General features: G+C 42.6%; 1 protein-coding gene across 1 annotated transcript in view; it reads left to right on the top strand.

Annotated features, from left to right (window-relative positions):
- Positions 1-17,315, top strand: part of GALNT17 (polypeptide N-acetylgalactosaminyltransferase 17) — a 433,146-nt gene that overhangs the window by 137,603 nt on the left and 278,228 nt on the right. The window contains exon 2 of the mRNA XM_041750030.1: positions 15,062-15,245. Coding sequence (XP_041605964.1) covers positions 15,062-15,245 — 184 coding nt within the window. The remainder of the gene's footprint in view (positions 1-15,061; positions 15,246-17,315) is intronic.

The following is a 17,315-nucleotide window of genomic DNA, read 5'->3' as shown; positions in this document are numbered from 1 at the left end:
GCATTTTCTGCCTTACTGAGTGGTCCTGATGTCCAAAATCTTTCATTGCTCAGGTAAAAAATGTAAGTGAGCTGTTCTTGGAACCTCTCTTTATCTCATGTCTTCAGAGAAGCTGATCTAGCCTAAGTTTAGCTGGGCTGGCTTCTAAGTTGCAGATTGGACCCCACTGTCCCATGTGACTGTCATCCTCTTTGGATCATTGGGCCACTCAAAGCATGTTGTCATGTTGATAGCAGGTGAAGAGGCCAAGGTCAACAGTCTAAGCACATTTCAAGCCTCTTCTCATGTCACATTCCCTAGTATCTTTTGGCCAAAGCAGGTCTCATGGCCAAGCCCACAATTAGGGGTGGTAAGTACACTGTGCCCAGCAAAATAGGGTGGGGATGTGTACTCTTCCCAGGGGTGTGGAGGGTGGAAAATGTGTATTTGCTGAACAGAAATCTAATGTAGCACCTTCGAGAAGCATTTCAAGGAGGAACTTTACTTGTATGTTAATGGGATCTTTAGTCAACAGGTTCTTTTTATGAGGAACTGAATACTAATTTTTAAACTTGTGGTGCTTCTGATGAGCTCTTTGAGAATAGGTATCTTATTGTTTCCAGTTTCTAATTATAATTAGAGATGGTCATGGTGGTATTGGTGGTGGTGGTGGTGATATTGATGGTAATGATGATAGTGATGGTGCTGGTGATGCTGATGATCATGGTGGTAGTGATTTTGATGGTTGTGGTGGTGATAATGATGATGGTGATGTTAATGGTGATGGTGGTGGCAGTGGTGTGTGTGTGTGTGTGTGTATTAAAGGAAGGTGATGCTCATGGTTTTGAGGGGTGAAAGAGATAGCAACATTTTCCTGAGGTGGTTCATTTTTGTGTTGTCTTACTTCTTCCTCATCCCTCTTCTGATTTCATAATTTACCCTTTGTGACATGACCATAGGCGTTGTCACTCAAAATCTGTGAAACTATATGGATACTATTTAAAACTTACATGCTTTTGCAGAATTTGGTGAAGATTAGTGTTGCTAACCTTCACTGCCCTCTCTCTATCCTATTTAACCCCTCTCATTAGGCATAAAACCCTAGGAGGAGGGTTCAGGGCATGAGAAGGGAGGAGTGGGCATTTTCTCTGAAAGCTGTCAGGACAGGCAGGTACTGAATGAATGTGGCAAATGGCATGGTCTGCAATGTCTTGCACGCATGTGACACCAGCGAATTTCATAGGTCACAGCAGGAGACTTTCTCCAATTCAACATATTTCCTACCCGGCCCTAGGTCAGCTTTTTTCCCCCTTTTTGTAGTTTTATAAGTGATGTGAGGCTAAGTGACACAATTAACCTGTGCAGCCAGCATCTTCCATCCATCTGCTCCAAGCAATCTCGATGATTGCCAAGCTTTTCTTTTCTTTATTTTATTAGAAATATGTATTTTCTTCATCTACACACTCAGACATATGCATCAGCTAGAGCCTGGGCCAGGCCAGAGGCATGTGTTTATCACCTCCAAACACAGGGGGATGTTTGTGCCAATGTTTGTTTGGCACTAAGAATGAGATACAGGCCTTTTGGTCCTCTTCATCAAAGCATGAAATCAGAGAGTGTATTTCCTTAAGATGTGCTTGGCAACCTGATATATGTTGACCTGGGTTCTAGATTCACCTCTGACCATCTTCAGTGATCTTAGGATCATTCTTTATCCTCACTGGGCCTCCTTTTCATATCTGCTGAATGCAGTTGGGGCTATTCTGAGGATCAAATTAAATAATCTTTGTAGAAAGGTTCCAGGAAGTATAAAGTTCATAATACATGTACGATATGTCATTTTGTATAAAACTGCAGTTTGAAAATTTATGGACGGTTTGTTCTAAAGGCACTTCAAGCACATAACAATGATTCATATCTCTTGGAATTGCAAATGCTGTATGAACAGTTTGGTTAATGGGCAAAAATGTACTTCTAGCATCCTGGGCTCCCAGGAGGGAGCACACATCCAAAGACCTATTAGTCATCGTTTTGTCTTCTAGGACAGAATCCAGCAGCGGATGACCATGTGTTATGGAGCGAATGTGTGTATCACCCCTGCCAAATTCACATGTTACAGCCCTGACCTCCAATGTGATAGTATTAGGAGGTGGGGCCTTTGGGAAGTAATTGGGTTTTGATGAGGTTAAGAGAATGGTGTCCGCATGATGGCACTGGTACCCTTACAAGAAGAGGGAGTTGCCAGAGTTTGCTCTTGTTCTATCATGTAAGGACACAGCAAGAAGGCAGTTGTCTGTAAGCCAAGAAGAGAGCCCTCACCAAGAACCAAATATACCAGCACCTTACTTTTGGACTTCCCAGCCTCCCAAACTAAAAAATAAATGTCTATTGTTTACGCCACTCAATCTATGGTATTTTGATGCAACTGCCTGAGCAGGTCATGGAAAATTTGAAAATTTGAAAACACAGTCATACAGAGAGGACTGAAGGAGTGGATATGTTTAGCCAGGGGGAAAAATATGAAGACAGGTCATGATAATGAAACAATGGTGAAAACTATACGAAAGTATAATTATTTGCCTGATGGTTAAACCAGCAATGCCCTGCCATGTAAGGTGGTGAGTTCTTTATTCGTAGAGGAATTGAATAGAAACCAGGTGGCCATCTCTCTGGAATTCCATCACTGGGTGGGGCGGTGGAGAAACAGTTGAATTTTCCTTCCTTCCAATTCGAGATTCTGTGTTGGATCCCAGGTGTACTATTGCCTTTAGACATAGGCAAAGATTTAGTCAGTTCTCTTGCACCAAGAAACAGCTGACACAGTTGAACTCTGGGAGTTAATTCAGGATATTAAGACTCACGTAACCTTTGGACATTGTATCTAGGAAGCCACGAGGATACAGGACAGAAAATGTCAAAATCATTATAATGCAGATGTCAACAAATGTCAAGATCATCATACAAATATATGAGCCGGGGGTTTTATAATAATTCAATATGAGTTCGTGAAGCAGTGCTTACCAGTTTCTGATGTGTGCCCAGGAGATGTCTGTATCAGCCGTATACTGTGGTAATATATTTGGCTGACCCAGCTTGTGATGCACTCATTCATGTATTCTTTCATTTATTCAGTTGCTTTGCACATTCAGCTCTTCGTTCCTGTGTGCAACATGTATGAAGAGCTTCCTATGTGCCAGGCCATGTGTAAGACACAAAGAGATCTTCCTGTTGGCAGGAAGTGTGAGTGATAAGGACGAGGACACATACGATAGGAGCAGTGCTGTGGTTGAGATTTCCACCCAGGAGCCACCTCTGACTTTCTGGGTAGGGCAGTGCTCAGAAAGGGTCTGCGGGGTTGTGGTGAGTAGCAAGGATGACCTGCAGAGGCACGAGAGGGCAGTGACTCTTTTGGGGCATCAGAAGAGTGTGCGGTAGCTAAAATAAAGGATGTGGTGGAGGGAGAGGTGGAGGGTGAGGCTGGGCAGGAAGTCAGCTAATGAGCAGCTTCATATTACATGAAGATTTTGGATTTTTGGTGGTTTTTTTTTCCCATAGCGGCAGGAATGCACTGATAAATTTTAATTTTAAGCAGGCAGTGATCAGACTTGCATGTCTTCTCCTGGCTCAGGCTCACTCTGAGGATTGGGTAGCGTTGACTGTAGTAACTCAAGGAAGGGGACTTGAGCTTGAATCCGGGAGGTGGAAGTGATACAGAGGAGGAACAGTGTCAAGAGATACATAAGAGTGAGCGCCAAGAGTCACTGGAGTAATGAATTAGAGAAAATAGGTATATGTGAATTAAGGGAATTAAATACATATATGTGTATTATATATAATACATATTTTATGTATATATAAAACATATAATTAGCATATTTGTTTACTGTAAATATTATGTAATAATACTTAAAGTGCTTAGTGTAGTACTTTGCATCTAACAAACATTAGTCAGTTTAACTAATTATCGCTAATAACCATGTCCAAAATGGAGCTACCTTTTTTTGGCAATATTTCCAGGCTAGCTTTTTTTTTTTTTTTTAAGAGTTTCTTTCTTTCTTTATTTGAGATAGAGAGGGAGTGAGAGAGAGCACAGGCAAGGGGCAGAGGGAGAGGGAGAAGCAGGCTCCCCGCTGAGCAGGGAGCCTGATTCAGGGCTCCAGGATCATGACCTGAGCAGAAGGCAGATTGAGCCACCAGGCACCTCTGGGCTAGCTTTTCTGTTCCACTGATTGGCCTGCCATTTCTTGTTCTGTTTTCACACTGTCTTAATTATCAGAGCTCTTCAGTATGTTTTACTAGCTGGGAGGTTGAGCCCCTTCCTAGCCCCTCTTCACACATTTCTCAGGAACCCCCCTCCCCCCCATTTAAAAGTTGGCCAGGAATATACCTGGAATTGTTACTGACTTTTAAGTTTATGGCTGCAACTTTCTAATTGTAAGTTTGATAAATTCCGAATGCTTTAGCATCGTGGAGGACCTCCCTGAGACCCTCTGATCTTCAGGAGACATCAAGCCACTGCAGAGACCCCCCCTAACACATGCTTACCCAACTGGGCCATGGGATATGCCGGCCTCTTGCTCTTGGGCTGGTGTGTGTGTGTGTGTGTGTGTGTGTGTGTGTGTGTGCACGCACACATGCCTGCTTCAGCTGCCCAGATGATGAGGAGCTTCATGAGTTGACAAAGCACCAGACTGCATTTCGCCGCAGCCTCTATCTATCCTGGAGTTTGTACATCAGTTGTGAGTGCCATCCCTATTTCTGGAAGAATAATGCTGGTTATCTGTAAACTCATAAGTTTAAACTGTAACCCTGGAGGAAATTATGTCCTTCGTTGTACAGAGGGAGGTAGGAAGGCAGCTCGGACTTGATTTACAGCCATGGCTCTTTATTTTTGCTGCCACTGTGGAGTCCTGGTAGCTCGGGCCAGGCCGAAGGCAGACGTGGGCCGAGTGATTGAGCCTTGCTGAGCGGTCATCAAGTATCTGCACCTCAAGGTCCCTGGGCCCTGTTCAAGGTGGATAAGCTTCTTTGTTATCCACGGGTTAGGTGTTGACTATACTAGAAGGGAGTTTCTAGAATTTCAAAAGTGGAAGTTATTTTTATGCCTTAATGTTTGGAGAATTGGATGACTATTTGAGAAAAGAAATATTTAAAGCCTTGCTTCCCAGCATATATGTAGAATTTCCTCCTGATGACCTTGCCACTTGAATTATTATTGCTTTTTTTTTAGCTTAATATTGGATAGGGCAACCCTTCTCACTTTTCTTCTTTAAAAAAAAAACAACTATATGTTCTGGCCTCTGCGTTCTTCTGGGGTAATTTTAGAATTTTCGTTATGTTGCTGAAAAAAAAAATCTCATTTGAAGTTACATTTAACCTCTGCATTAAAGAGGAAAAATATGTGTCTCCGTTGCATTCCACCTTATACTTCAAAAACATATCTCTCTCTGCTAAGCTAGATACGTCTCATTTTATTCCCTTCAGTAGAATTTTATAATTTTCTTCCTATTGGTTAAAGTTATCTCTAGATATACTGCAATATATGTTGTTGTTATAAGATTTTTTTTTAACACTGTATATTCTGGTGGGTTATTCCTGGAATACAAAACACTGATGGCACACGACCTTTGATGTGCTCCAGCTTAGGGGTCCTGACTCAGGAGTGAAATTGCCTCCTGCTCCTTTCTTTTCTGCCCTGGAGGCACCTACTTCACAGACATGACAGTCTTCAAGGGCACCAGGGCCCTTTCCATGGCCAAACCAGATGGCCTCTTTCAGGTTTGAGGTCCCTGCAATCAGTTCATCAGTGTAGACTCTTCTTTATGACTATGAATACAATGATCATATGTAGTTTTTTTTTAATTTTTTTTTAATTTATTTATGATAGTCACAGAAAGAGAGAGAGGGAGAGAGGCAGAGACATAGGCAAAAGGAGAAGCAGGCTCCATGCACCGGGAGCCCGATGTGGGATTCGATCCCGGGTCTCCAGGATCGCGCCCTGGGCCAAAGGCAGGCGCCAAACTGCTGCGCCACCCAGGGTTCCCTAATTGCTCTTCTCTTAGTAGATATTTACCTCATGGATATCTAGTGATCTTTCTCAACATCAACTTTATTTTTTTAAGATTTCACTTATTTATTCATGAAAAACACAGAGAGAGAGGCAGAGACATAGGCAGAGAGAGAGGCAGGCTCCCCAAGGGGAGCCTGATGTAGGACTCGATCCCAGGACCCTAGGATCTCTACTGAGCCAAAGGCAGATGTTCAACTACTGAGGCACCCAGGTGCCCCATCGACGTTAACTTTATTATGGATGACTCCAAGTTGAATCTCCAGATCTTTCTCTACTCATCCATGTAGTCAACACTTTTTAAGACCTTCCTGTGTGTCAGGCACCAGGGTGACCACATCCCTGTTCTTCATGGGGGTAGGGTGGTGCTAGACGAGGCACCGTGGGACAAGTCATCCCCCGGGGAGAGGTGGGATGCTGTATCTGTCAGGATCCCAGCAAGAAACAGATGGCACACCCAGGAGAGGTGACTAAAGAGAGTTTAGCAAAATATTTACCAAGGTTGATAGAGAGAATGACAAGTGATGGTGACTCGCCTAGGGCTAGCGACAGAGGAGGAAGCAGTTGGCATGTCATGGCCTGAAGGAGGAGTGGGGGGAGTGGTTCATGGGGCTAACTGTAACTCCAAGCTTACCCTAGGAGAAGGCTGCGTGGTAGCAGTGGTGGCAGAGAGGAGGTGACCCAACTGCTGCCCCGTTGGGAGGGAGCTGGGGGGTTACACACCCTAACCTCTCTCTCTTTCCATCTGTCACTCTCTCCAGATGCCTCCTTTTGGTTGACTCCAATCCAAAGGCATTGATGCTTTCTCTGTAGAGATATGGGATATGAAACAAGTGAAAAGGGTGGATGGTGGATCTGGAGAGAAACACGAAGAATATTTGGTAGAGGTGCTATGGGATGACCACACTCAATTTGCTCTTGCTCCCTTCATCTTCAGCTTCTTGCCTCATAGCTCCCCTTGGATCTGCAGCCTTTGGCTGAAATAACTCGTAAGGCAGTGCTTGAAGAAGCAGAGAATGACACGTCTTCCCAGACTGAGGGCCAAGCAACCACCCCTCTTTGCCCTCTTTTCTTCTCCTCCTCCTCCTCCTCTTTCTTCTTCTTCTTCTTCTTCTTCTTCTTCTTCTTCTTCTTCTTCTTCTTCTTCTTCTTCTTCTTCTTCTTCTTCTTCTTCCCTCCTCCTGTTCCTCCTCCTCCTCCTCCTCCTCCTCCTCCTCCTCCTCCTCCTCCTCCTCCTCCTCCTCCTCCTCCTCCTTCTTCTTCTTCTTCTTCTTCTTCTTCTTCTTCTTCTTCTTCTTCTTCTTCTTCTTCTTCTTCTTCTCCCCCCCTCCCCTTCCTTCCTCCTCCTCCTCTCCCCCTTTGCCAGTTGGGATTTCCATACCTACAAGTGCATTTTGTCTATAGTGGCTGCAGTTGCTTCTTGCCAGTTTGAGAAAGGCACTGTCAGAAGAGGAGGTTCCTGGGTGCCTGGAGTCATCCGGACTTGCTCCAGGGGCATCTCTTCCTGGCTAAGTGAAGACCAACTTGAGCCTTATTGGTGATCTTGAATAATTCTTATTTATCTTTGCCAGGAGTTTCCAGGGCCTGCAAAGTCAGCACATTCAAATGCCAGTGAAAATTTTTGCTGCTTTGTTGAACCTTTCTGGCAGATTCAATTGGGGGGAAAATGGGAGCACATGGACCACAAAATATATAATTTGTAGTTGTCAAAATGCACGGTGAAGAATGATCTTTTTTGAGGCTGCTAAGTGGGTGCCTTTCATAATGGAGGGAATAATGCCACAAAAAGGAGGAAAAAACATATCTCCCTGGGAACTCTTGTTTCCTTTGTGTGGTTGGTGGGAAACGCGTTCCTAGTCTTAATTCCTATGCCATTCTGTTTCTTTCTTTTTTAAAAAAGATTTTATTTATGTGTTCATGAGAGACACACAGAGAGGGAGGCAGAAACAAAGGCAGAGGGAGAAGCAGACTCCCTACAAGGAGCCCGATGTGGGACTCGATCCCTGGATCCTGGGATCACGCCCTGAGCCGAAGGCAGACGCACAACTGCTGAGACACCTAGGCATTCCCCTAGGCCATTTTCAAATGAATTCTGTCCCTCGCCCTTCTGCCTGCGTTGGAAAGGCTGCCCATGGAAGATGCTGGGCAAACACAGCTGAGATGCATTTTGGCTACAAGATGGCATTTAACGGACAAAAGGAGTCCTTTGTCACCAAGGGAAGGAAAAGATGTGTTAACGAACCAAAATGATGAAATTAGAGGAAGAATAAGATGTTTTCTACTAAAACTGGTCAATCATGTCCCATTCCAGTAGTCTCCTTCCTTGACTTGTGGGCTCCAGGCTGGCAGGAAAACCAGGGAAGGAAGAATTTGTGACTAGTGATAAAAAGGGAAAAGCCAGGGAGCCAAAGTGTACAAAACAACAGAAAAAAACCCACTGTCAGTACTCCTTGCATGATCTTATCTGTAATGCAAAATACCGTACACATATATCACCTACATGTCAGGTAATAATTCTCTAAAAAATTATTATAGAGTTGAATGAATGAATGAATGAATCCTAGTAGCTTTCCAATGGAATGTTACCAGGACATTTGAGGTCCTTTGTGTCTCTTTTCTGCAGTTGTTTCTGGTTTCACTACATAAGTTTATACCTCTGAACTGTTTTGATTAGCTTTCAAAACTTTGTATAAATGGAATTATTTGCATGTTTACTGCTTGCTTTTCATTTGGCATCATGTCTCTGAGATTCACCCATTTATTGGCAAGCTATTTGTTTTCATTGTTGTATAGTATCTTCTTAATGAGTTTGCTACCGTTAGCTTACCACCATCATGTTTTCCATGCTGGATTCTTTCTTCCCTTTTTTTTTTTTTTAAAGCTTTTATGTATTTATTTGAGAGAGAGAGAGCAAGTGAGCACAAGTGACAGGAGTAGGAAAGGGAGAAGCAGGCTCCTCCCTGAGCTGGGAATCTGATGTGGGGATCCATCCCAGGACCCCTGGGATCATGACCTGAGCTGAAGGCAGATGCTTAACCAACTGAGCCAGCAAGGCACCCCTGGATTCTTTCTTCCTAAATAATTTTCTGGATAGAACGTGTGTGTGTGTGTGTGTGTGTGTGTGTGTGTGTGTGTGTGTGTGTTGGAGGTTGGAAGGAATGTTTTCTTCCATTTCCTTTATTTTTGGAAGGTCAAATAATTAATCATCTGAGTCTCCATTTCTTTATCTCTAAAGTGATCCTGGTAATGTCAGCCTTGTCTGTTTAATACATAAATGGATATAAAACCATTAAGAAAATTAAAGCCTAAACAGTGATCATTAATTGGTAGAGAGAAGGTGGTCGAATGGATCTATAAAGACAAGCAGAAGTGTAACCACTTGGTTCATACTGAGATATTCGTTCCTTTAAGTCGTGGTTCCTTGAAGTCTTGAGCTTCATGTGTAGATTCAGTGAGAGAACCTGAGTATAAAGTGGAGAAGATAGAAGCCTTGAAGAATGCAGTTCCTACTCTAGATACAGTGAAATCCCTGAGCATTGTCTGTCTTTCTCCTTGCTGCTTGACCTCTGCCCGAGCCTGCCACCCCTGCCCTCTCTCATGGCTATAGCCCCTGTCAGGCTGTGGCTTCCAGGCTCATATTTTGGGCTTTATCTTCCATCTGAACTTCCATTCTTGTGTGTTTCAGCTCCCCACTGGACATCTGACTCTATCGGAACGTCCCAGGGGTGCCCTGTAGACCACATGACCTCATCTTCTCAAACCCTCTTCTGAATGCCCCATCTTTGGGAGCGCTGTTCCCACCTGCTCATCACTCTGGAAGCCAGGCTCACTCACTTCTTCCTGCTTCCTCCCACCCTAACACTTATCTGTCTCTGCCTTGGGATGCTATCTCTTAAAATACTTCTCTAATCTCTTCTCTCCTTTTGGACACTATCACCACTGTCTTAAAATGAGGCCCCTATCGTCTCTTGTCAGCTGCTGCAAGAGCCCTGGAACTGGCCTCCTTACTGTCACAGAGGCCAGATTTTGTCCTGCTTTGTGTCTCCAACTATATCCAGAATCCTAGTCTGTTTTTCTATACCAGCCAAGGAACCTTGACAAAGTTACTAAGTTCTCAGACTCAGTGTCCTCATCTGTCAAACAGATAGAAATAATACCTTCCTCATGAGGTTGTCAAGAGAGTTGATAGAACAATAATACACTACATGTAAAGCACTTAGCAGGGTCCCCAGCATGCAGTAGAGCTCCTCCAAAAATGGTGGCTGTCATTACTGCTAGTGCCTGGGGTCTGTCCCTGTGCAATCCACCTTCTAGGTAAAATGTATAAGTCATTCATCAGATCTGTAACTTTCCTTCTTTATGCTTTAGGCACCTGTCACTTACAGAGAAGAGTCTAACCTCAAGGGAAGGAGGGCCGCATAATGACTTTGGCTTTGGTGGGTTTCTTCCTCCATTAAAAAACGGTATTAAGAATTACATTTTATGACTATGTTGTTCTGATTTTAAAAGAACTTTAAACATTTTCCTGGGCCCCTAAAAGTATCGTGGGCTCTAGGTACTGTGTCTGCTGTGATGAACAGATAAATAAAGGGTACAGTACCTTCTCTCTCTCTAGCTCTCTCTATCTATCTTTTTTTAATTTTTATTTATTTATGATAGTCACAGAGAGAGAGAGATTGAGACGCAGAGACATAGGCAGAGGGAGAAGCAGGCTCAATGCACCGGGAGCCCTATGTGGGACTTGATCCCGTGTCTCCAGGATCGTGCCCTGGGCCAAAGGCAGGCGCTAAACCGCTGCGCCACCCAGGGATCCCATATCTATCTATCTATCTATCTATCTATCTATCTATCTATCTATCATCTCTCCATCCATCCACCCACTCACCCATCTATCCATTGGTCCACCCACTTACCTATCTGTCCATCTACGTACCTATCTACCTACCTACCTATTATCTGTCCTGGTCTAGTCTTGCTGAGGTTACTCCCCCCTCCACACACCTTTTATTTTCTTTAAGTTTACTCCTCTCCCTTCCCTCCCTCCCTCCTTCCCCACTTCCCACCCTGCCTTCCTTTCTTTTTTTTTCTTTCCCTCCTTTCCTTCCTTCTTGTCTTCCTTCCTCTTTCCCTCCATCTCTCCCTCCCTCTCACTTTATCCTTCCTTCCTTACTGTCTTTCTTTTGTGCCTGTGTGTAGTCATTCATTTTTGTTCTTTTGTTTATTGTTGCTTTCTTTGGGTTTCCTCTGTTTTTCTAACTGCTTATGTTAGATACTTACTGCATTAATTATCAGTTTAGATGCTTACCCTTCCCCCGTATGTGCACTGAAGGTGATATAGCTCCTTCCAAATATCATTTTAGCACTCTCCTATCCATTTTGACATGTACTATTTCATATTCTATCCTTTGTGTGTGTCTTCTGATGGCACTGCAATTAATTATTTGTTTTAGAAGTCTTTAAATTGCCAACATGTGCAGGTTCTTTGTGGTATTTTTATTACTGGTTTCTGGTTTATTCTTCTTGTTATTATTATTTTATGTTTAAAGATGAACTGAAGATAGGTTGAGGCTTTGTGGCCTGTCAATCGTGAATATGTTCCATATGCCCCTGTAGAAAATATGTACTTACTAGAAAGTCAGGTGCAAGGTCCATTAAGTTGTTTGTTGATACTGTTGTTCAGTTGTTCTGTACTGAGAGATGTGTTCATATTTCCCACGGTGGTTGTGCATTTGTTGATTTCTCCTTATGATGCGACTGGCTTTTGCTTTATATAATTTGAAGCTATGTTGTTAGGTGCATGGTAGTACATAATTTTTAATAGCTTCCTGTTATTAGATGGATTGTTAGTTTTATAATTAGGTGATGTGATTATGTTCCATGTTTATTGTTATTAAATATATTTATTTATTATTACTATTTATCCCCATAGAACTGTTTGCCTTAGTCTGTTTTATTTGATAGTAATAGAACCAGCCCAGCTTTTAAAATTTTTTTGGTTAGTATTTTCCTAGTATGTATTTTCTCCATCCATTTCCACTCGTTTTTTTTTTTTTTTTTTTTTTAAATTCATTGCATTAGTTTCCCAAAGCTGCTGTAACAAATGATCAGTCTTGGTGGCTTAACACAACAGAAATTTGTTCTCTCACGCTGCTGGAGGCTGAAAGTTTGGAATCAAGGTGTTGGCCAAGCCATTCTCCCTCTGGAGGCTCTAGGGAAGAATCCTTCTTTGCTTCTTTCTAACTTCTGGGAATTGATAGTAGTCCTTGGCATTCCTTGGCTTGCATTTGTATCCTCCAATATCTGCCTCTTTTGTCTGATGGACTTCTTCCCTCTGTGTATCTGTATCTCTATATCTCTCTTCTTATGATGATACTAGTAATCTTAATTTGATTATATATGCAATGATCCTATTTCCAAATAAAGTTGTATTCACAAGTTTAGGGTAGACAGGGGTCCACTACTCACCCCAGTACCTTCATAATTAAGTATTATTAAACATTTAAGGCATACAAAATATCTTATATCCTGTGCATGGTGGAGCGCTACAGTCCTTTCTTTTTTTTTTAAGATTTTATTTATTTATTCCTGAGAGACACAGAGAAAGAGGCAGAGATACAGGCAGAGGGAGAAGCAGGCTCCGTGCAAAGAGCCCGATGTGGGACTCGATCCTGGGACTCCAGGATCAGGCCCTGGGCTGAAGGCAGCACTAAACCACTGAGCCACCTGGGCTGCCCTACAGTCACCTTTAGTTAACAAGCAATCCATCCTTCTCTCCAACCAGCAGATATAGTCTCAACTCTGATTGTAGCTTACCTCTGGGAGTTTGCTTTTCTTTCTTGTAAGCTCAGCTATGTCTCTAAAGTATTATAAAATATTGTAAAAGTTTTTTATTCAGTTTACTGGAAACTTTTCATGTTGTTTAACCTCTCATCTTGTTGGAAACAGAATTGTCTATCACCAGTGGGTTTTCTTTTGTAGCTTTATTGAGATTTTCCACATACCATATCATTCTTCCACCTAAAAAGTGTGCAATATAGTGGTTTTTAGTGTATTCACAAGGTTATGCACATAACACTACAGTCTAACTCCAAGACATTATCATCACCATCCCCATTTCCCTCCCCAATCTCCTCAGCCTGAAACAGGCACTGATCTACTTTCTGTGAGATTTGTCTATACTGTACATTTCATATAAATAGAATCATATGATATGTGGTCTTTCCTGACCAGCATTGTTTACTTAGCATGTTTCAAAGTTTGTTCATGTCCTAGTGTATATCACTAATTCCTTCTTTTTTGTTGCGAAATAATATCTGATGGTATGGTTTGACATTTTGTTTATTCATTTGTCAGTTGATAGACATTCAGCTAATATGAATAATGCTCCTGTGAACATTTCCGTGCCAGTTTTTGTGTGGGCAGATCTTTTCATTTGTCTTGGGTATATACGCAGGAATGGAGTTGCTGAGTCATGTGATAAAATGATGCTTAGGATTTGAAGAACTGCCAAAACCATTTCCCCAGGTCCTTGCACCATCTTACATTTGTACCAGTAACGTTCTATGACAAGAGATTTTAAAACCCAGCACAGGTGTTTGTGACATGGGAAGGGTTCTTAAAGATTTTTGAGCATTGTAAAAGTGAGGTTATTGGGGTGTTTGTGGCACGTTGAAGTGGGATGAGGGTTCAAAGCCCAGGAAACAGGTGGGAAATGTTGGAATAATCTAATGCTCACTTGATGGTGCCTTGATGGGGATAATGGCAGGCAGAAATGTCAGGGTTCCTAAAGCTCACAGTGGACAGTGGAAATGATTCTCAGGTGGAAAAATGATGTTCACTTGAGAGCAACTCTGGGATGCTTGCTCGACCTTTGCTGGATCTTGACATAACAGAAAATAGCTTTCTGTTTTCAGAGAAGCGGTCAAGTCTTGCCATTGTGTGATAGAGCCCTGTTCTGCCACTGGAGCAGATTTTTTGGCCTTTGGCTGGTCTGGAGATGCCTTCCTGGGAGGTTTGAATCATCCTCAGCTCTGTGGGCTGCCCATCATGAAAGCTGAGGGCACTGTTCACATCTCTGCTCCGTGTTCTTCCTGCCAGGAGCAGCAATGGGACTTGTGTGGATGTAAAGTGTGTGTGTGTGTGTGTGTGTGTGCATGTGTATGTGTATACACACATGTCTGAGTGTGTACTGAGTAGCTTAAGCATTTGAAATGGCAAAAGGGAGTGAGAGCCCTTAACAACAAAAGTTTTCTAGCCAAGAAGTAAAACTTCCCATAACTCTTGGATTTCAAAATTGCCCATCAAGCTGTTTATCGTATAATGGAACAGTAGGTATAAAGCTGCCACCTTGCTGGGAACTCCCAATTGCTCAGGGAGGCTTGTTACAGAGGCCTCCTACTCTGCTTGGCATGGTTATCACCCTTATGGTTTTTTTTTCCCTCTATGATTTATTCTTAAGCATATTGTATTTCCTTTTGCCGTTTAGATGAAATTTAAGTAAAACCATTAGGTAAAGAATGGTGTCAGGTTGTTACTTTAAACTTGTGATAGAATCCATCTGTATGTCATTCTCTGTTCAAATGAAGTAAAGACACCTGTGGTTTGGCGGTTCCAGGTACCGGCTGTCCTTCTTGTGTGTTGTGTGCGGAGCTTGTGGAAGTGTCCCGTGGAGAAAGGCATGTAGGCACGCCGATGGCTCCACTTTTGTCCCATCCTGTGTGACCTTCTTGGTCTGCATTTCTTCCAGTTTCAGTAATCTCTCCTGTTTCTAAATCCCTGCCCACTGAGTTCCCCCAGAGGAGGGAGAGGCTCCTTACTGGGAATTAGACTTAATCTCGGTGACCCTGACCTTATGTAGGATGAATGGGTTCAGGGCCTATACCTGGAATGACAGATTGAGGACCCAATTACCTGTGACAGGTAACGTTAGAATTTCCGCTGAAGCTGTATCTGAGCTTGAGTGCCATATCCTGATGTGGTGATTTTCAAATTATTCTTTTTCCTTCCTTTTTCTAGGCTTATCCAAATCCCTTGGGCTCATCGAAGGTTATGGTGGGCGGGGCAAAGGGGGCCTTCCTGCTACCCTGTCCCCGGCTGAAGAGGAGAAAGCCAAGGGCCCCCATGAGAAGTATGGCTACAATTCCTACCTCAGTGAAAAAATTTCACTGGATCGTTCCATTCCGGATTATCGTCCCACCAAGTAAGTTCTAATTGAGTCATTCAGAGTGGCTTGCTGTCATGTGATGGGTGCAGCCCCGAGTCTGTGACATGTTCTCATGTATCTTGTCACTAGTACAGGGGCTTCTGTCTCAGTCTCCTTCACGGTCAACAAACCTAGTACCGGGGATTATGAAATATGATCTAAATATTGTATTTATTGCCATAAAAGTAATCCAGAAACGCATGGGAAAGTTCTCTATATAAAAGTTTTAAGTAAGAAATAAAAAGCCCATGATCTCATTACTGAGAGACAGCAGTCAGTTAAATCTCAGCATCTTGTGTTTGAGTTGATTTTCTATAGAGTATGAGCATGCACCCCAATGCATTGTTTGTATCCTCTTTTCATTTAATATTATTTCATGAACACTTTCTGATGTCATTAATTATGATTGATGATGATTGTCATGACCATTTTGATCATTATTTCCGTTGTTGGAAATTTAGGTTATTGTTGGTTTGTCATCATTATAAATAACAATTTGATGAATATCTTCCCACTCACATCCTCATGTGTAGTGATTTGGTATTTACTTTCTCAACCCACACTTCTAAAAGTGTAAGCCTTATACCACGTCATAGGGATACTTCTGGAAGCTCTAGACACATGTTGGGATACTGTCCTCCAGAACGTTTATGGCAATCCACACTCAGTTTCAGAAATGCTCTGCCAAGCTGATGGGTGAGAAAGGGCATTCTATGATTGTTTCAACTTTCCCTGTTTTGTTTCAGCCTTTCCTTTTAACCACTTGTGTTTGTGTCTTGGTTGTCTCATGAAACGTCTTTGTTCTATGAGCTCAGATTTAAGAATTATTTTTTTTTCTACTTGGGAAGTAGAGAAGAGGGATGGGTCATGGAATTAAGATGCTAGAAGAAAGCGTGTTTCTAGGCAAGCATCCACGTTGGCTTAACAGATTCTTTGTTTTGTGTTAGATTTGTAGTGTCTCTTTTTTTCCCCATTTAGACTGTGCCCTTGCTTAGAAGAGATTATTTCTTTTTCAAATGGATTTTGTATAAATCAGTTAAGTATCCTGGTTACTGAGAAAAATAGATTCAAGATAAAGAAAATTATCTTAAATGGATTTAAAATTGCAGCATTAGCTGAGAAACCTGTTAAGTCTCTCTCTGCCTAATAAACATATATTCATTTTGAATCGCTCAGAAAACATACATCACCCCTGTTGGAAGCTATTTTGTGTTCTTGGACTTTTGCTCTCAAACACATCTGGCTGTTTTCGTTTCCTGGTGCTCTCTGATTAGCCTTTCTTATTTGGACGTTGGCAAATAAACAGAGCCTTTTTTTTTTTTTTTTTTTTTTTTTGGCCTTCCTTTGAGAATGAAAATGTTTCTAACATGGAACTTAACTGGAAGTGGGTCAGTTGAACACATATCAGTGAGCACCTATTAAGATGCCAGATGGTTTTTCACACACTAGAGGCAGAACATGGGAGAAGACACAGTCCTTGCCTACTTACTTGTTATCCAGGGAGAGAGGCAGACTTATAGGCAGATTGATTCAACACAGTGGTCTATGTGGTGTGTGTCAAGCCAGAGATATATACAGGCTGTGCGGGGAGGATCTGGAAGGTTTCCTGCTGGAGATGATGCCTGAACCTGAGCTTTAAGTGTCACCATGGGTTGGGAAATGGACAAAAGAAGAAGCAAAGAAATGGACCAGACGGGGGAACAGCAAGAGCAGAGTTGGGAGCAAACAAAAGCATGGTGTGCTGAGAGGGGTGAGGAGCTATGGCTCCCAGTGCTCTGTACATTAGCATGGTTTCTTCAACAGACCCCTTGTATCTGACCCCTCTTGGAACTTCACTAAGATGGCAGGAAAGAGCTGGAGAGGATGGTGATCTACAACGGACAACTGAACAGGTTAGGGAATGATAGCAGGGAAGAAACACCCACAGAATTTGGGCAGATGGAAAGAGAGGGGATGAATGAATGGTACTGATGACAGAGTAGGTGAAGCTAGGACCCAACCTCCTGCATGTGGTGGGCAGTGGTGGGAAGAGCTGAAGAATGCAGGCAGCCTCGTCACACCTCAGAA

Source organism: Vulpes lagopus, chromosome 3 (assembly GCF_018345385.1).
Source record: "Vulpes lagopus strain Blue_001 chromosome 3, ASM1834538v1, whole genome shotgun sequence".
NCBI lineage: Eukaryota > Metazoa > Chordata > Mammalia > Carnivora > Canidae > Vulpes > Vulpes lagopus.
Note: the sequence above shows the minus strand (reverse complement) of the source record. Positions and strands in the feature narration are given on the sequence as shown.